Source organism: Ranitomeya imitator, chromosome 10, assembly GCF_032444005.1.
Source record: "Ranitomeya imitator isolate aRanImi1 chromosome 10, aRanImi1.pri, whole genome shotgun sequence".
Classification (NCBI taxonomy): Eukaryota; Metazoa; Chordata; class Amphibia; order Anura; family Dendrobatidae; genus Ranitomeya; species Ranitomeya imitator.
Window position 1 is genome coordinate 78,788,256 of NC_091291.1, and position 20,841 is coordinate 78,809,096.

General features: G+C 40.9%; 1 protein-coding gene across 2 annotated transcripts in view; it reads right to left on the reverse strand.

Moving 5' to 3' along the window:
• Positions 1-7,337: 7,337 nt before the first annotated feature.
• LOC138651792 (oocyte zinc finger protein XlCOF6-like) overlaps positions 7,338-20,841 on the reverse strand; it is a 93,908-nt gene continuing 80,404 nt past the window's right edge. The window contains exon 9 of one of the 2 annotated variants that reach the window (XM_069742296.1): positions 7,338-8,165. In XM_069742296.1, coding sequence (XP_069598397.1) covers positions 7,386-8,165 — 780 coding nt within the window. In that variant the 3' untranslated portion in view covers positions 7,338-7,385. Of the gene's footprint in view, positions 8,492-20,841 lie in introns of both variants that reach the window. The other variant, XM_069742295.1, reaches the window with a different exon arrangement.

A 20,841-nucleotide genomic window follows, 5' to 3' on the forward strand; every position in this document is an offset into this window, starting at 1 on the left:
CTTTTTTCCAGCCAATCTTGGTGCCAGTAGCGATGAACACGGTGAAAGATTTCACCAAGACACTGCGATGATGGAGAAAAGGTACCAGTGAAAGTGGAGTACGTCACTGCTGGCTGACTATTGCTAGAATCTTATTCGAGAAGCATCTGAGACAGATTATAAACGAAAGTCATCTGCAAAACACTTTTAAACAATTGCTTTTGCTACTTACATCAATGCACATGTATGTAGTGTCTCGGACGTCATAATGTAGACTACAAACTGTTGTTTCTTAAAAACCTTACGAGATACAGACATTTGGAGCACATATTAGTGTTCAGCATATCAAAATCTATAAGATACAGTAAAAAAAATTTCAGGGGACAAGAACTTCCATGAAATTTCTTGCACAGTGTTATTGTTGATGGTAATGTGGAGTTTCACGTGGCAAGAATTGTGGATTCTTGTATGGCTCGACACTCTTTACAATACTTGCTGCACTGGAAGGGGTAAAGTCCTGAGGAGCGGATGTGAGTACCTGCATCTGAGATTAATGCCAGTAAAGTAATTTGGTCCTTCATTGCAGCCCATCCTGATAAACCCAGTCCCAAAGGTCCAGTGGTCCATCATAGAAGGTGGTACTGTCACGAGGGTGTCACGTTCCCCTGGAAGACTGGGAGTTAGATGGTCACGTCGGGTAATGAATAACAGGTCTTCTTTAGAGATGGTGTGATTTGTGTCCTATTTTAAATGGATTTCCTTTCCTTCGGTGCTGAGAGGGTTAAATATTCTTTCCATGCTGGCTGGTTGTTCTCAGCTGAAACTGATTATCATTTACTCCCTCTATATATACTGGCCCTTGGTTGATCCCTGGAGGTGAAAGATTTGTCTTCCTGTGTTGAGTGCTATCAGCCAAGTGGTTGGAGTGGAGTTGTAGTAGTGATGTGTAGTTTGCTGTAGTATGTGTGTGTTTATTTCCTGGTCCCTATTGCCATTTAGTTTATTCTTCCCTGTCCCTCTGCCCTATTGTTGATTTGTGGTTTTACTTGATAGAGGTTTTTTGTTATCCCTGGTCTTTGTGTCTCGGTTACCTCAGTTTTTTGTCACATGCCTCATGGGGTGGGGAAGGGGATAAATTCATTTTTAACAGAAGCATAGCAAGGTAAGAGACCCGAGCTTCTCTACCTTCATGAGTAACCCCAGGACAGAGATAGTTAGGGTCCCAGTTCCAGTGACACTTTGAGGCCCCTCTCCCTTACCAAAGACCATCACAGCGTGACATTACATATCAATACCACCTTTAGAAATATATTTACTTGCTTCATATTGCTTTTTGGACTAAAGATATTAGTAACTGAATATATATATATTTTTTATAACAATCTTTATTTAATGAGACAAATTCGACAAATCAAACAAGTTACGTTCACAAGTTTTTCAAGACATGCACTAATGCAACCAGTACATCAATCCACATCATTATACATAAATGTCAAAAACCTTCCACCATTTTCTTTTTTGTCATAACAATTAGGTTTAACCTTTTAAACTTTCCAATCTTTAACTCATTATAACCAGAGGTGAGAGTAAACAAACAGCAAAGTAAGCAAAATAAATAAATAAATCAAAATAATATATATATATATATATATTTTTTTTTTTACGCATGCTTACTCAAAATGTCCCATATGGGACTGTGCAAGGGTAAATATATGCTTGTAGTCACTTAGTAAGGAAACAGCTGACTGCACCATCCAATTTCATGCTCCGTGAAAACACCGGCTTTCAGCAGACGCTGGCCAGCTGATCTCGGGTGTCAAGCCCAGAAGACAAACTGATGTAAATCATTAAAGGAAGAAAGTGGCAGCACTCACCGATCTTCAAAGCAGGTTAATCTTTATTGCTTTAAAATCTTCACGGCTCAGGGGTGCACATGACAACTGAGTGTACAAGTTCAAACGACGGCCGTTTCGTGCTTCTCATGCGCTTCAACTGGTTTGTTGATGCGCCTGAGAAGCACGAAACGGCCGTTGTTTGAACTTGTACACTCCGTTGTCATGTGCACCCCTGAGCCGTGAAGATTTTAAAGCAATAAAGATTAAACTGCTTTGAAGATCGGTGAGTGCTGCCACTTTCTTCCTTCAATGAAATATATGCTTGTGCCTGAACATTATATTTTCAGTATACCAATTGTACCTTTGATTTCTTCCATGTTATACCATGAGGTGTGATGAAATGTCCTCATCATGTGAAATTTCTAGTTCTGTATAGCGATGCTCAATGAAAGTTCTCCATTTGTTTAGGAAATTGTTGACTTTTCTTTGTGCCTTTGTGTCTCAAGTTTATCATATATTAATAACGTCTTTAGGGTTCTGATTATATCGGATAGAAGGGGTGTCTCTTTCTTCAGCCAGTTTCTAAGTATGCATTTTTGACCACTAGTAGAGCTACATGTATTATGTGGATAGATGGTATTCTGTCACTGCCTTCTCACTGTTCTGTTACAATGTAATGGAATACACATGCTTGAGGGGATTTGGATATTTTAATTTTCCATATTTTGCCTATATATAAAAGGGGCTCTTCCCCAACTACTTGGATAAATGGACATCCCCAAATACTGTGGAATAGATTTGCTTAAGTAAACTGCATTTAGGGCATTTCGTTAAATAGTGAACAGGGGCATTTTTTGCATGAGAGATTAAAGGCATATATAGCATTGTACATTAATCTATACTGCATTTCTCTCCATTGTTCGTTGATCATTGCCTTCTTGACTTTATCCCATCCTCCCAGAAATTTACCCCCTATCTCAGAGTCATTCAGTGTTTTATTCCAATGGATGAATAACTCGGGCGTCGTCAAAGAAAGAGTTTGTGTTTGAATTTTTTGGTGCAATGTGGATAAAGAGTCTACCCCTGAGCCATTTCCTATCAAGGAGTCAAAATCCCCCTTCCTTTCCGTTCTCCCAAAATCCTTTACCACTGAGCTATAGTAACCAATCGTTTGACAATATTGCAGATATTGCTGATCTCTCATGTTATACTTCTCTGAGAATTCTTGCCAAGTAAGTATCCTTCCCTCATTGATACTCAGTAGATTCCCTATTTTTATGATCCCTTTCTGTTTTCATTGCTCAAAAAGTTTGTTTTGTTTACCCTGAAGAAAACCAGGATCTTCCCATAGAGGGACTATTTTTGATAATGGGAACGGCAGTTTATACAGTCTACTTAGAGCTTTCCACGCACCTATGGTATCTTTCAGAAGGACACTATGTTTGACATGAGATGGCATTTCCCCGAATCTCAAATGTAAGAGCATCTGCAGGTTATTTGGGGCCCCTAATTCCCTAGCCAACATAGCGTTTCAGAAACTACTGGTTCCATGAATCCAATCTCTAATGTGTCTCGTTAATGCAGCCAGATTATAAATTCTTATCAAAGGTAATGAAATTCCCCCTCTATTTTAGACAAGGTCAATTTTTTGTATGAAATTCTTGGTCTTTTCTCTTGCCACAAGAAAAGTGTAAATGCTGACTGTAGCCTCTGTACATCAAAATGTTTCAGTAGTGTAGGTATTACTTGAATGGGATATAAAATGTGTGAGAAGCTAATCATTTTTAATGCGCCCTCCCAAATAGTGATAACGGGAGTTCTCTCCATTTTTCTAATTCTCTTATTATTTTGTCTATCAGATGTGGGAAATTTAGTCTGTATGATCCTGGGTCCTTTCCAATTTTAATACCCAGGTATGTCAGGGACGTATTAGTACCCCTAATTTTGCCATTAAGCCTGCATCCAGCACTATAATCTATCAAAAATAGTAACTTATCCACGTTTATCTTGTACCCTGAAACGGATCAGAAATATTGCAATGTGTTAATCACCTGATTTAAATCTTATCTTGGATCAGCAAGAAAAAGCAACATGACATCAGCAAAACACGTTAATTTAACCTCTTTACTTCCTATTTGGTTACCTTTAAATACATCTAAGGTAACAAGGCGTCGAGCCAGGGGTTCAATGGCCAGATCAAACAACAGGGGTGAAAGGGGGCAACCCTGCCTAGCACGTTTTTCTAAAGAGAACGGTTGGGACATAAATCCTGGTGTGTACATTCTGGCTTGTGGGTTATTATAAAGGGCTGTTCAATAATTTCTAAATACCCCTGTTATGCCAAACTTGTATAGAACTTCCTCCAACCACTTCCAATTCACATTATCAAATGCCTTTTCGGAATCTAAGGCAAACAATGCTGGGTTCCCTACTGCCGATTTCCTCAATTTTATCCCATCTTGAACTGCTAAAACTGTACGGATGTTTGTGACTGCCGCTCTGTTTTTTACAAATCCAACTTGGTGTGGGCCAATTAACTTAGGTAGTATTAATGCTAGGCGGACAGCCAGAATTTTGGACATTATTTTCGCATCTTGGTTTATTAGGGATATGGGTCTGTACGACCCTGGATTGGTCGAGTCTCTACCTTGCTTGTGTAACACTTTAATATAGGACGTATTTCTTGTTGGCAGGTATACAGTACTTTTTCTTTTAAGATATGATTAAAAACTTCTACCAGTGGAGTAGAAACTTCTTCTACGAATAATTTATAGAACTCCCCTGGCAGCCCATCTGGTCCGGGGGCCTTGGTTCTTGTTTATACAATGTGTTATAGTATTTATACAAGATGTCATTTATGATTTTTGGATCCGTTTGTGGTATAAGATTGTGATCATTCAAGCTACCTATAAATGTCATAGGTGTTCGGCCTTTCGCCAAGTGAGCCAATAATGCATCAGCTTTATTACCCTATCTAAAAAACTCCGCCGTTTTTGGTTCCCCCTTATAGATTTTACATACCCCATGATGCGACCCCCTAATCACAGCCTTTGCTGTGTCCCAGAAGAGATGAGGGTTTTCTATATGTTCTTTACTGTCTAAGTTATATTCCATCCACCACTCCTTCAACTGTTTATGAATGTTTTCATCTCTGGTAAAAAAAAAGTTGGAAAACTCCAAATAATATCTGTCCCCTTTGGGAAAGGCATCTGTCAAGGTTATCAGTATTGGTGCGTGATCAGAAATGACCAAATCTTTTATGGCAATATTATTAACTTTTCTTAGTATTTCTTGGGATATTAGAGAATAATCAATTCTAGACCAGGCATTATGAACATGAGAAAAGTGTGTATATTCTCTACCCAGAGGGTATGCACTACGCCATGCGTCTTTGAGATTAGTTGTTTCTAGCAAGGGGGCTAATACCTTGTCATGTGCCCTTTCTGGGTGAGGTGTGGTGTTTTCTCGCCTCCTATCTACTGATACAGTTAAAACCGTGTTCAAATCCCCTCCTATGATGATCTTTCTTTCTGTATCTCACAATATAATTGTTTCCAGACTCTGAAAGAAAGGTCTATTAGAGTCATTTGGTGCAATTTGGACTCCAATGAAGGAGTGGAACCATCTCAAGGAGGTTCACAAGGAAATGGACAGCATGTGACTTAAATATGAGTGTCTGAGCAAAGGGTCTGAATACTTATGACCATGTGATATTTCAGTTTTTATGTTTTAATAAATTTGCAAAAATTACTACATTTCTTTCTTTTCAGTCAAGATGGGGTGCAGAGTGTACATAAATGTGAAAAAATAACTTTTTTGAATTTACCAAATGGCTGCAATGAAACAAAGAGTGAAAAATTTAAAGGGGTCTAAATACTTTCCGTACCCATTGTATATAGTTTCTCCCCATCTGTTATTTTTGATGGTCAATAAAAAACTATTTTTCACAGCATGATAATGGCTTCTATCTGTGTGGGAGTTTTGATGTTTAATCCCTTAACCCCCATGACATTTTCCCATATTCGTTTTTTGCTCCCCTCCTTCCCAGAGCCATAACATTTCTTATTTTTCGGTCAATATGGTCATGTGAGGGCTTGTTTTTTGGGTACAAGTTATTCTTTTGAACGACATCATTGGTTTTAACATATCGTGTGCTGGAAAACAGTAGTGATGAGCGAATATACTCGTTGCTCGGGTGACCTCCGAGTATTTGTTAGTGTTCGGAGATTACGTTTTCATTGCGGCAGCTGAATGATTTACAGCTATTAGCCTGCATGATTACATGTGCAGATTCCCTAGCAACCAGGCAATCCCCACATGTACTCAGCCTGGCTAGTAGCTGTAAATCATTCAGCTGAGGCAAGGAAAACTAAATCTCCGAGCACTAACAAATACTCGGAAGATCACCCGAGCGTGCTAGGGAAAACCTGAGCAACGAGTATATTCACTCATCACTAGAAAAAAGGAAACAAAATTCCAAATGCGGTGAAATTGCAAAAAGAGTACAATTCCACAGTTGTTTTTTTTTAACCTTGTTCACTAAATACTAAAACTGACCTGCCCTTATGGATCTCCAGGTCATTACAAGTTCACAGGCACCAAACATGTATAGGTTCTTTTTTAATTAAGTGGTGAAAAAGAAATCCAAAATTTGTTCAAAAAATAAAAATAAAAAAATACGCCATTTTCCGAGACCTGTAGCGTCTCCATTTTTTGTAGTCTGGGGCTGGTTGAGCTTATTTTTTGCGGGCCGAGCTAACGTTTCTAATGATACAATTGTAACGTAGATACAATGTTTTGATCACCCGTTATTGCATTTTATTGCAATGTAGGAGTGACCAAAAAAAGTAATTCTGGCGGCTTGAATTTTTTTCTCGTTACACCATTTAGCAATCGGGTTAATTCTTTATTTAGATTGAAAAATGGGGTGATTTTGAAGGCAGCGATACCAAATATGTGTATACTTGATTTTTTTATTGTTTTATTTTGAATGGGGTAAAAGGGGGGTGATTTGAACTTTTATATATTTTTTCATTTTTTTATATTTAAAAAAAAAACATTTTTGTTTAACTTTTTGCATTCTTCAATAGTCTCCATGAGAGACTAGAAGCTGCAACACTTTGATTGCACATGCTACACACAGGCAATGATCAGATCCCCTGTGTATAGCAGAAATGCTCACTCGCTATGAGCGCTGACCAAGGGGCAACACTCATAGCAATCTGGCAATGACAACCACAGAGGTCTGGGCAGTAATACTGGCGTTAATTGGGTGCAGTGCTCATGTGATGTAACTACCTCACATGAGCGCTGGGAAAGCGAGTGCCAATGTCGCTGGAATGGCCCTAATGTGGGAGAGGAGTAGGAGTGTTTTAATTGTATCAAAGCGAAACATGAGAAATGACAAGGGGTTGTCCTAGTAGTGTACAACCCCTTTAAGTAGTGTACAACTCTTTTAAGAAGATTGAATTTCGGTTGAAACATTTCCAACATTCTGAACATGTAAAAAGCTTTTCCCCAGGCTGATCTGTCTGATGTTTATTTAGAGCTGATTTCTGTGTAAAACATTTCCTACATTAAGAACATCAAAAAGCTTTGATTTGTGTGAATTATTTGATGACTAAGAAGATATGATTTCTTCACAAAACATTTTCCACATTCTAAACACGAAAACGGCTTATCTCTTGTGTGAGTTCTGTGGTGAGTAACCAAAGTTGATTTCTGGTTAAAACATTTCCCACATTCTGAACATGAAAACGGCTTTTCCCCTGTGTGGGTTCTCTGATGTGCAATAAGATTTGATTTATCTGTATAACATTTCCCACATTCTGAACATGGAAAAGGCTTCTCCCCTGTGTGAGTTCTATGGTGGGTAACCAAAGTTGATATCTGGTTAAAACATTTCCCACATTCTGAACATGAAAAAGGCTTCTCCCCTGTGTGAATTCTTTGGTGCTTAACAAGATTTGATTTCTGTTTAAAATATTTCCCACATTCTGAACAGGAAAAAGGCGTCTCCCCCGTGTGACTGCTTTGGTGGCTAAGAAGATATGATTTCTTCACAAAACATTTCCCACACTCTGAACATGAAAATGGCTTCTCCCCTGTGTGAGTTCTTTGATGTGCAACAAGAATTGATTTATCTACAAAACATTTTCTACATTCTGAACAGGAAAAAGGCTTCTCCCCTGTGTGGGTTCTCTGGTGTCTATGAAGAAGCGATTTCCAGGTAAAACGTTTCCCACATTCTGAACATGAAAAGGGTTTCTCCCCTGTGTGAGTTCTTCGGTGACTAACAAGATCTGATTTCTGATTAAAACATTTCCCACACTTAGAACAAGAAAATCTTTTCTCCGCTGTGTGAATTTTTTGATGTTTAAGAAAAGATTTTTCAAGGGGAAAACTATTTCCATATTCTGAACATGAAAAGGACTTTGCTTTAGGAGCAGTTTGTTTTTTAATGCTTATTTTGTGACTTTGAACTTCCATAGTAGTCTGTAATGAATGAGAAGACCGGACCTGTTTCAAAGGATCAGATGACAGATCTTTGCTGTGAAAGGATGATGGTATATCTGGAATAATGGCATTCACTTCAATTTTATTCTGTGGGATCTCAAGATCATCTGATTTAAAAATTGAAGAGGTCAGCTGTCCCTCTGATCTCCTGGTACAGTCATCTGCCAAGAATGAAACCAATTATTAGTTTTGAATAAAATATTGTTGAATTTTATATTTTTCAACATTTGTACGCAAACTTTCTGTAAAAATGTCAAGTTGTGTAAAAAATATTGAATTATTTACCAAGACAATGACAGTTCACAGTCTAATAGAAATGTTCATAGGATGAACCAGTAGACCATGGTATTCCACTGTTTGTTCATTTGATATGAATATGAAATAAAAAGCCACCAAACAATATTATGCAGTCAAAAATAATTCCAATAAAAACTTCTACTCATCTCGCAAAAAAAAGAAATCCCCACTCAGGTCTATCATCTCTAGTGATGAGCGAATATACTCGTTACTCGAGATTTCTCGAGCATGCTCAGGGTCCTCCGAGTATTTTTTAGTGCTCGGAGATTTAGTTTTTATTGCTGCAGCTGAATGATTTACATCTGTTAGCCAGCATAAATACATGTAGGGATTCCCTAGCAACCAGGCAACCCCCACATATACCTATGCTGGATAACAGATGTAAATCATTCAGCTGCGGCAAGAATAACTAAATCTCCGAGCACTAAAAAATACTCTGAGGACCCCTGAGCATGCTCGAGAAATTTCGAGTAACGAGTATATTCGCTCATCACTAAATCTCTCAATGGAATAGCAGAGGTTTACACATTATTAGTGGCTCAAAAGGTTCTTGAAAATGAACATGGCTTCGATTATCCAATAAAGCAATATCCACTCTCCCAAAAGTCAAATCTTCCCCTCACTTCTGAGCGTTGCAGTGTGCCCAAACCACATTTAGGATCCCTGTATTTGGCATCACTATAGTGAGAAGAACCCATCTAATTTACGGTGTGTGTGTCTCCTGGAGCACAATCTGAGCACTACGTGGTGGGTAATAAAATAGTATATTGGTAATTTTCACTCTCAAACACTCACCGAGTGCTAATTTCCAGAAAATGTCTGTGGAGTCAAAATTATCAGTACTTCAAAAGATTTATTAATTGAGGGTTAAAATTTCCAAAATGAAGTAACTTCATGGGGATTTCTACTGCTCTGGTTTTCTGCTATTTTGTCCCATTAGTGCTTCTGCAAATGGTGTATCCCATCTCCTTTTGGATCTGCTCCTGAGATGTCTGCTTTTGTCACCAGGCGCTGCCTTAGTTATTCTGCAGGTAATGGAGGTGACGTCTGAACCAGAAGCTCTGAGCAGCACAGGCTCTGTCCAGCCACTAACATTAGGGAATCTGGGACCAGTAGTCCAATCTAGTCTGGAAGTATGGGTGAATGTGCTGTCCGGCTGCAGTAATCTGCTTCCTGCTTCAACCAATTGGAAAGCACCACACTCTACTAAAGCTCAAACAATATTGCTGGAAGCTCCAGATACAACATTGTTTTCCTCTAGTTCAGCCGTCTGTGCTCAGCTACCGACTTGTGTAGTTGCTTCCTGTTGTGACCCCGGTCTATTTTCTGAATACTCGTGTCCACTGATTTTGTACTTTCTCTGCCCTCCTGGTTCTGACCTGACTACATGACTATTCTTCTTGCCATTTCACATCATAGAACAGCAGGTAACACTGTGGCCCAAGCCTAGGGTCTCTGTGTAAGTCCAGATCATGTAGAGGTGTTAAAGGTGATGAGCAAGACAATCCCTGTGAGCTGGAAACCAGAGTAGATAGTGTCAAGCTTGTTTGTGGTAGTCCTCTTTTGAGCTTCCAGCTGACCATGAACAGTGCCTCAATACATTGCAGATCTTGCTGGAATAGCTTGCAGACACAATCAAATAGCTAAATGGCACTCCTTCCCTTCTTATCCCTGCCATGTGTCCAGACTGTAGTATACAACCTTATATATGGTATTTTCAAATTCAAGAGAAGTTGAAAAAGAATTTGCAAGGTACATTTGTTTCTTATTATCCTTTGTGAAGAATCCCAAAGTTATCACCACATAAAGTGACGCATATCAAATCAAACCATCCTCAGAATTGGATCTCAATAGTTATTCAGAATGGGAGGCAATTAATACCATGGAGGAACTTGCAACTGAATCTGATCCGGTGACCACAGGAATTTCTTACCCCGTTAATTTTGTCCAGGTCTACCATGTTTCCCTCCCCCTGTATTCATGTCCAAAGACAGAAATTTTTACCAAATTGGTGTCAGAAGATCTAAAAACAATTAGTAATTATAGAAAGAAAGACAATTTTACTAGGTAAGAATGACAGGCCATAAATGAATTGAAACTACTTCATAGTCTTGTAATTAAACCTGCAGCTAAGGGGGAAGTGGTGATCTGGCCGGTGAAGAAATATGAGAGGGAAGGCTTTAGGCAACTTCGCAACAGGGACACCTATTCACCTCTTCCCCAAATCCTCTTTCTTTCTTTAAAGAAAAAAATGAGCAATATACTGGAGATTGCATTTGAAAGGTGTATTAATTCTAAGAAAGTAATGTATGGACTAATTATTAAATTTCCAGTTATCCCAACAGTCTATCTCCTCCCCAAGGTACACAAAGACCCAGTTAATCCACCAGGACATCTGATTATCTCTAGCATAGGAGGACCATGCATCCAATTTGTAAATTTTTGGAACACTATTTGCAACCACAGGTCGAGATGCTGTCCTCCTATGGCAGGGACACCACGGACGTTCTGAGACACCCACATAGTTTACATCTCGAGCCAGATATGCTCCTCGTACCGGCTGATGTCGAATCACTGTACACAAGTATTTAACATGAGGATGGCCTGGAAGTGGCTCCATTTTTTTGGGAATCTAGCAATCTGGATGCGGATTTGAGGGGCCTGGTGTTGGAGTTGTTTTGGTTCGATCTGACACTTAATTTCTTTTCCATTCTGGGATCGCTTTTTTTCTGCAATGCAGATGTACAGCAATGGGGGCTACATGTGGAACGCCCGCCAGGGCCATGGGGTACTCAGTACCGGGTCCAGTATTTAAGGGGATGTGTCATGGCGGCGACCCGGTCCATGGCCCTGGGCGCCCATGTAAAAGGGAATGTCTTAAAAAGGGGTTTGGTGAATAAAGTTTGTGTTTGTGACGCCACCTGTGGTTTTCGGTCAAAGGGGACCGACACTGCTTAAAGGGGTCCTCTGGGGTGATGTTGTGGCATCAGGGATGGTATAGCTTCCCACAGGTGAAGCTGGGTCCCCAGGGCTCCTGGTGTGTAGATGTAGATGGTAAATGGTGCAGTAAGAAACGGAGGACACAGGTTTGCAGTCTCTTTACCTGGTTTACTGAAGACTTCAGGCAGCTATAGTCCAGGGCACCAGATCACAGGTACAAACAGGGTCCGGCCGACTTGGAAGCGAGTTCAGAGTACCCTTTTCTAAGTGGAGTTAAAAGCCTTCCTACTAGTGCGGAGGTGTAGTCCCCTACTGCCTGTGGCGTCTGTCAAGGTCCTCACCGTTCTGTCTGTCCTCCTTAAAGGTGGGACACAAACCCGTATGACAGGTGGCTCGAGCCTTTTTACAGGGTCTCTATCATGACTCGGATTCTATCCACCACTGTGTCTCCTGGGTATTAGGGCGGACAGGTTATGTGTAGTCCAGCTGTCCAGACAGTTTCTGCTGTGCCTCTTGGAGCTGACACAACCTCGGTCTTTCGGCTACCGGAATCTACGCTCTGCAGGGAGATAGCTCAGTCGAAGCTATTCCCCCCAGGTGTCACTCTCCTGTGCTTCGCTCTCTACAAGCTGTTCTTCCCTCGGTGTTCTCTCTGTCCAGGAGCTTCAGCACACTCTTGGCTGCACAGACCATTCAGTCCTTCCAACTGCTCTCTTCTCTCTCTTTCTGCCAGGAGCTGCAGCACTTTCTCGTGGCTGCATGACCCCTCATTTGCTCTCTCTTCTGTCTCTCTGACAAACTGACTAGCTTTCCCTCCAGACTAGAATTTATAAATAGGGGAGCCACCCATAAGCTGGATGAGAGCTCCCCCTTCTGGCCTGGAGTGTGAACATGCTGTATGATTGTGATTAGCTGATGAAAGAGATCCTTCCTTGCTTCCAAGTGTGACATCACTCTCCCCATAAGGAAAGCAATGCCACTGTAACAGCCAGGACCCTGGGTTGTTACACGTGTGCACTATTGTATGCCAATTTATTTTTAGGATGTTGGGAGAGGAACATCTTCCCTGATGATGCACATGCCGTTTCCCAGATCCTTGGATATATAGATGATATTTTGTTTATTTGGCTGGATACTGCCAATTATTTGAAGAACTTTATGTCAGATATGAATAGCAGTGACTCCAACATCAGGCACACATATACATACCATCATGAGGAGATCTCCTTCCTTGATATTTCAATTAAAAAGCAAAATGATGGATTGTTATAAACTGATATATTTAGGAAGGAGACATCAGTGAATGCATTGTTACACGTGACAACAGCCCATCCCGATTCCACTATAAGGGAGTAACTACACGTCAGTTCTTCCATACGAGGAGAATACGTGCTTCTGATCATTTATTTTAAAATCAAGCAGTGGACTATGGGGAGAGATTTTTAAGTTGTGGATACAGTAAGAGATGTATTGAGAGGAGTTATCTTAACGCCAAATGAACCTCTAGGAATGAGCTACTTTTACCTAGTAACAAGAGGATTCCGTCATAAGATTCATATCCACATATAACCATCAGTGGGAGATGATTAACCCCTTTACCCCCAAGGGTGGTTTGCACGTTAATGACCGGGCCAATTTTTACAATTCTGACCACTGTCCCTTTATTAGGTTATAACTCTGGAACGCTTCAATGGATCCTGGTGATTCTGACATTGTTTTCTCGTGACATATTGTACTTCATGACAATGGTAAAAATTCTTTGATAGTACCTGCGTTTATTTGTGAAAAAAACGGAAATTTGGCGAAAATTATGAAAATTTCGCAATTTTCCAACTTTGAATTTTTATGCAATTAAATCACAGAGATATGTCACACAAAATACTTAATAAGTAACATTTCCCACATGTCTACTTTACATCAGCACAATTTTGGAACCAAAATTTTTTTTTGTTAGGGAGTTATGAGGGTTAAAAGTTGACCAGCAATTTCTCATTTCTACAACACCATTTTATTTTAGGGACCACATCTCATTTGAAGTCATTTTGAGGGGTCTATATGATAGAAAATACCCAAGTGTGACACCATTATAAAAACTACACCCCTCAAGGTGCTCAAAACCATATTCAAGAAGTTTATTAACCCTTCTGGTGCTTCACAGGAATTTTTTGAATGTTTAAATAAAAATGAACATTTAACTTTTTTTCACAAAAAATTTAATTCAGCTCCAATTTGTTTTATTTTACCAAGGGTAACAGGAGAAAATGGACCCCAAACATTGTTGTACAATTTGTCCTGAGTATGCCAATACCCCACATGTGGGGGTAAACCACTGTTTGGGCGCATGGCAGAGCTCGGAAGCGAAGGAGTGCCATTTGACTTTTCAATGCAAAATTGACTGGAATTGAGATGGGACGCCATGTTTCGTTTGGAGAGCCCCTGATGTGGCTAAACATTGAAACCCCCCACAAGTGACACCATTTTGGAAAGTAGACCCCCTAAGGAACTTATCTAGAGGTGTGGTGAGCACTTTGACCCAACAAGTGCTTCACAGAAGTTTATAATGTAGAACCGTAAAAATAAAAAATCATATTTTTTCACAAAAATGATCTTTTCGCCCCCAATTTTTTATTTTCCCAAGGGTAAGAGAAGAAATTGGACCCCAAAAGTTGTTGTACAATTTGTCCTGAGTACGCTGATAGCCCATATGTGGTGGTAAACCACTGTTTGGGCGGATGGGAGAGCTCGAAAGGGAAGGAGCGCCGTTTGACTTTTCAATGCAAAATTGACAGGAATTGAGATGGGACGTCATGTTGCGTTTGAAGAGCCACTGATGTGCCTAAACATTGAAACCCCCCACAAGTGACACCATTTTGGAAAGTAGACCCCCTAAGTAACTTATCTAGAGGTGTGGTGAGCACTTTGACCCACCAAGTGCTTCACAGAAGTTTATAATGTAGAACCGTAAAAATAAAAAATCATATTTTTTCACAAAAATTATCTTTTTGCCCCCAATTTTTTATTTTCCCAAGGGTAAGAGAAGAATTTGGACCCCAAAAGTTGTTGTACAATTTGTCCTGAGTACGCTGATACCCCATATGTGGGGGTAAACCACTGTTTGGGCGGATGGGAGAGCTCGGAAGGGAAGGAGCGCCGTTTGACTTTTCAAAGCAAAATTGACAGGAATTGAGATGGGACGCCATGTTGCGTTTGAAGAGCCACTGATGTGCCTAAATATTGAAACCCCCACAAATGACACCATTTTGGAAAGTAGACCCCCTAAGGAACTTATCTAGAGGTGTGGTGAGCACTTTGACCCACCAAGTGCTTCACAGAAGTTTATAATGCAGAGCCGTAAAAATAAAACAAAATTTTTTTCCCACAAAAATTATTTTTTTAGCCCCCAGTTTTGTATTTTCCTGAGGGTAACAGGAGAAATTGGACCCCAAAATTTGTTGCCCAATTTGTCCTGAGTGCGATGATACACCATATGTGGGGGGAACCACTGTTTGGGCACATGGGAGGGCTCAGAAGGGAAGGAGTGCCATTTGAATGCAGACTTAGATGGAATGGTCTGCAGGTGTCACATTGCGTTTGCAGAGCCCCTAATGTACCTAAACAGTAGAAACCCCCCACAAGTGACACCATTTTGGAAAGTAGACCCACTTAGGAACTTATCTAGATGTGTGCTGAGCGCTTTGACCCACCAAGGGCTTCACAGAAGTTTATAATGGAGAGCCGTAAAAATAAAACAAAAATTTTTTCCCACAAAAATTATTTTTTAGCCCCCAGTTTTGTATTTTCCCGAGGGAAACAAGAGAAATTCGATCCCACAATTTGTTGTCCAATTTGTCCTGAGTGCGCTGATACCCCATATGTGGGGGGGAACCACTGTTTGGGCGCATGGGAGGGCTCGGAAGGGAAGGAGCTCCATTTGGAATGAGGACTTAGATGGAATGGTCTGCAGGTGTCACATTGCATTTGCAGAGCCCCTAATGTACCTAAAAAGTAGAAACCTCCCACAAGTGACACCATTTTGGAAACTAGACCCCCTAAGGAACTCATCTAGATGTGTTGTGATAGCTTTGAACCCCCAAGTGTTTCACTACAGTTTGTAACGCAGAGCCGTGAAAATTAAAAAAAAAAATATTTCCCCCCAAAATTATTTTTTAGCCCCCAGTTTTGTATTTTCCCGAGGGTAAGAGGAGAAATTCAACCCCAAAAGTTGTTGTCCAATTTGTCCTGAGTACGCTGATACCCCGTATGTTGGGGGAAACCACCGTTTGAGCGCATGGCAGAGCTCGGAAGGGAAGGAGCGCCATTTGGAATGCAGACTTAGATGGAATGGTCTGCAGACGTCACATTGCGTTTGCAGAACCCCTAATGTACCTAAACAGTAGAAACCCCCCACAAGTGACCCCATATTGGAAACTAGACCCCCCAGGGAACTAATCTAGATGTGTTGTGAGAACTTTGAACCCCCAAGTGTTTCACTACAGTTTATAACGCAGAGCCGTGAAAATAAAAAATCTTTTTTTTTTCCCACAAAAAATATGTTTTAGCCCCGAGTTTTGTATTTTCCCAAGGGTAACAGGAGAAATTGGACCCCAAAAGTTGTTGTCCTATTTGTCCTGAGTACGCTGATACCCCATATGTTGGGGTAAACCCCTGTTTGGGCACACGGGAGAGCTCGGAAGGGAAGAAGCACTGTTTTACTTTTTCAACGCAGAATTGGCTGGAATTGAGATCGGACGCCATGTCGCGTTTGGAGAGCCCCTGATGTGCCTAAACAGTGGAAACCCCACAATTATAACTGAAACCCTAATCCAAACACATCCCTAACCCTAATCCCAACAGTAACCCTAACCACACCTCTAACCCTGACACACCCCTAACCCTAATCCCAACCCTATTCCCAACCGTAAATGTAATCTAAACCCTAACTGTAACTTTAGCCCCAACCCAAACTGTAGCCCTAGCCCTAACCCTAGCCCTAACCCTAATCCTAACCCTAACCCTAGCCCCAACCCTAGCCCCAACCCTAGCCCTAACCCTAGCCCCAACCCTAGCCCTAACCCTAGCCCTAACCCTAGCCCTAACCCTAGCCCTAACCCTAGCCCTAACCCTAGCCCTAACCCTAACCCTAGCCCTAACCCTAGCCCTAGCCCTAGCCCTAACCCTAGCCCTAACTCTAACCCTAGCCCTAATGGGAAAATGGAAATAAATACATTTTTTTAATTTTTCCCTAACTAAGGGGGTGATGAAGGGGGTTTGATTTACTTTTATAGCGGGTTTTTTAGCGGATTTTTATGATTGGCAGCCGTCACACACTGAAAGACGCTTTTTATTGCAAAAAATATTTTTTGCGTTACCACATTTTGAGAGCTATAATTTTTCTATATTTTGTTCCACAGAGTCATGTGAGGTCTTGTTTTTTGCAGGACGAGTTGACGTTTTTATTAGTAACATTTTCGGGCACGTGACATTTTTTGATCGCTTTTTATTCCGATTTTTGTGAGGCAGAATGACCAAAAACCAGCTATTCATGAATTTCTTTTGGGGGAGGCGTTTATACCGTTCCGTGTTTGGTAAAATTGATAAAGCAGTTTTATTCTTCGGATCAGTACGATTACAGCGATACCTCATTTATATCATTTTTTTATGTTTTGGCGCTTTTATACGATAAAAACTATTTTATAGAAAAAAAAAATTATTTTGGCATCGCTTTATTCTCAGGACTATAACTTTTTTATTTTTTTGCTGATGATGCTGTATGGCGGCTCGTTTTTTGCGGGACAAGATGACGTTTTCAGCGGTACCATGGTTATTTATATCTGTCTTTTTGATCGCGTGTTATTCCACTTTTTGTTCGGCGGTATGATAATAAAGCGTTGTTTTTTGCCTCGTTTTTTTTTTTTTTTTCTTACGGTGTTTACTGAAGGGGTTAACTAGTGGGCCAGTTTTATAGGTCGGGTCGTTACGGACGCGGCGATACTAAATATGTGTACTTTTATTGTTTTTTTTTTTTTATTTAGATAAAGAAATGTATTTATGGGAATAATATTTTTTTTTTTTTTCATTATTTTGGAATATTTATTTTTATTTTTTTTTACACATTTGAAATTTTTTTTTTTAACTTTTTTACTTTGTCCCGGGGGGGACATCACAGATCAGTGATCTGACAGTTTGCACAGCACTCTGTCAGATCACTGATCTGACTTGCAGCGCTGCAGCCTTCACAGTGCCTGCTCTAAGCAGGCTCTGTGAAGCCACCTCCCTCCCTGCAGGACCCGGATCCGCGGCCATCTTGGATCCGGGGCTGGAGGGAGCAGGGAGGGAGGTGAGACCCTCGCAGCAACGCGATCACATCGCGTTGCTGCGGGGGGCTCAGGGAAGCCCGCAGGGAGCCCCCTCCCTGCGCGGTGCTTCCCTGCACCGCCGGCACATCGCGATCATCTTTGATCGCGGTGTGCCGGGGGTTAATGTGCCGGGGGCGGTCCGTGACCGCTCCTGGCACATAGTGCCGGATGTCAGCTGCGATAAACAGCTGACACCCGGCCGCGATCGGCGGCGCTCCCCCCGTGAGCGCCGCCGATCGCGCTGGACGTACTATCCCGTCCATGGTCATAGGGGCCCACCCCACATGGACGAGATAGTACGTCCGATGTCAGAAAGGGGTTAAAAAGATCCTCCAAAAGCATTGGCTCATGCTGAAGACTGAACCAGTGTTGTCTAAGGTTATCTCCAATTCACCCCTTATGATAGCAAAAAAAAGTAAAACCTTAAAAGATATCCTTGTTAATAGCCATTATGTACCTAAACCCCACGATCCGTTGAAACCAGGAAGACAAAAATGGAGTTGCTACCCCTGTGGGGATTGTCTTTCATGCAAAAATCTGATTCGTACCACATTATTCACGTCTGCAGATGGGAGAGGGAATATAAAATCCTAGATTACATCTCCTGCAGCACAACACACGTTAAGTATTATGCAAGATGTTCATGTGGACTGATCTATATCGGTCTCACTTCACATGAGCTGAGAGTCAGGAGGCGTGAGCATATAAGGGACATAATAGCAGCTAAATGCGTGGATGATGTGAGGACTTTGAAAAATATCCCTAGACATTTCAGGATTCACCATGGTTGTAACTCTGATAAATTACAAATATGGGGCATTAACGGGATACTGATGGGCATAAGGGGAGGTGATGCTAAACGCCTGCTAGCACAGCGCGAGTGTCGATGGATTACAGTACGGGGAACCATGGCACCAGCTGACCTAAATGAACATCTAAGTTTTGTTCCTTTTTCATAAGTGATGTCTCTGGATTTATTTTAATTTTGTGTGCTGTTCTGTTTTTTTGTAGTAATTTTATAAATCTTGATGACTAAGGATCGTTTTATAGGGAATCCTTCTTTGTTCTTTGGCACCAATCATGGGCCACTATTCAGTGACGAGAGACCTTAATGGGCTTAAATGGACTTCGAATGTACAATAGAATTATCATCTGATCGTCATATGGAAGCGATTCGCTTTATTCAGCTATATAAACCTGTACTTGTGTTTTATGTGTACTTATGCTTCTGCATATTCTGATGTCCTGTAATTTCTTCATATATGTACGTGTATCTTGTGTTGGTATATATACAGCCCTGGTAAAAATTAAGGGACCACTGCAAAATTTTCAGCTTGTCTGATTTTTTTCTTTATACAACCCCTGGCAAAAAATTATGGAATCACCGGCCTTGGAGGATGTTCATTAAGTTGTTTAATTTTGTAGAAAAAAAGCAGATCACAGACATGGCACAAAACTACAGTCATTTTAAATGGCAACTTTCTGGCTTTAAGAAACACTAAAAGAAATCAAGAACAAAAAATGTGGTAGTCAGTAATGGTTACTTTTTTAACCAAGCATAGTGAAAAAATTATGGAATCACTCAATTCTTGTTGGAAGACAAATCTCCATCCCAGTCTCAGATCGTTTGTAGACTCCAGCAGGTTTTCTTCAAGCATGGTCCTGAAGAAAAGCAGGCCCAAACCATGATGCTGCCACCACCATGCTTGACAGTGGGGATGGTGTGTTCAGTGTGATGAGCTATGTTGTCTTTACGCCAAACATATCGTTTGGCATTGTTGCCAAAAAGTTTGATTTTAGTTTCATCTGACCACAGCACCTTCTTCCACATGTTTGGTGTGTCTCCCAGGTGGCTTGTTGCAAACTTTAAACAACACTTTTTATGGATATCTTTGAGAAATGGCTTTCTTCTTGCCACTATTCCATAAAGGCCAGATTTGTGCAGTGTACGACTGATTGTTGTCCTATGGACAGACTGTCCCACCTCAGCTGTAGATCTCTGCAGCTCATCCAGAGTGATCATGGGCCTCTTGGCTGCATCTCTGGTCAGTTTTCTCCTTGTTTGAGCTGAAAGTTTAGAGGGATGGTTGAAAAGTTCCAGGGAGCCGAATACTTTCACAAGGCACTGTACGTCCTTCGCAAAGATTAACCTGCCCAATTCTAGCCTTGCTGAAGCATCCCCAGATCATTACCGTTCCTCCACCAAATTTCACAGTGGGCGCAAGACACTATTGCTTGTATGCCTCTCCAGGTCTCCGGCTAACCATTAGACGACCAAGTGTTGGGCAAAGCTGAAAATTAGACTCATCAGATAATATTACCTTACTCCAGTCCTCTATGGTCCAATCCTTATGGTTTTTGGAAAACTTCAGCTTGGCTCTCATTTGCCTCTCATTGATGAAAGTCTTTTTTCTAGCTCTACATGACTTAAGCTCTGCCTCTCTAGGTGCATGCTACGAACTGTTCTTGCTGTGCACTTCACCCCAGCTGCCATTTTCCATTACATTTGTAAGTCACTTGATGTCATCCTGTGGTTACTGAGTGACATTCGAATAAGATGACGGTCATCCCATTCATTTTCGCCCTCTGCCTGTCTGTAGCTTTGTTGTCCTCAGTGTCTGCTGTTTGACCTTGTTGTAATGTACTGCCATCTTATAAATTTTAAGGATGGAGGCAACATGACGCTCACTGTATCCCTCTGCTAGTAAAGCCAAAATTGAGATTTTCTTTTCCTCACTCAAGACTTTTCTTTTCAACTCCTTTGGCATGGTTAAAAGTTATTTCTTCATTCCTATTACTTTTGGGATATTACTAGCACTTGTTTTGCCATCCAGCTTATCCTATTGCAAGAGGATTGTGAACACCACAGCAGTGTTTTTTATACTTTCCTTCGTTAAATAAGATTTGGTTCAGGTGAT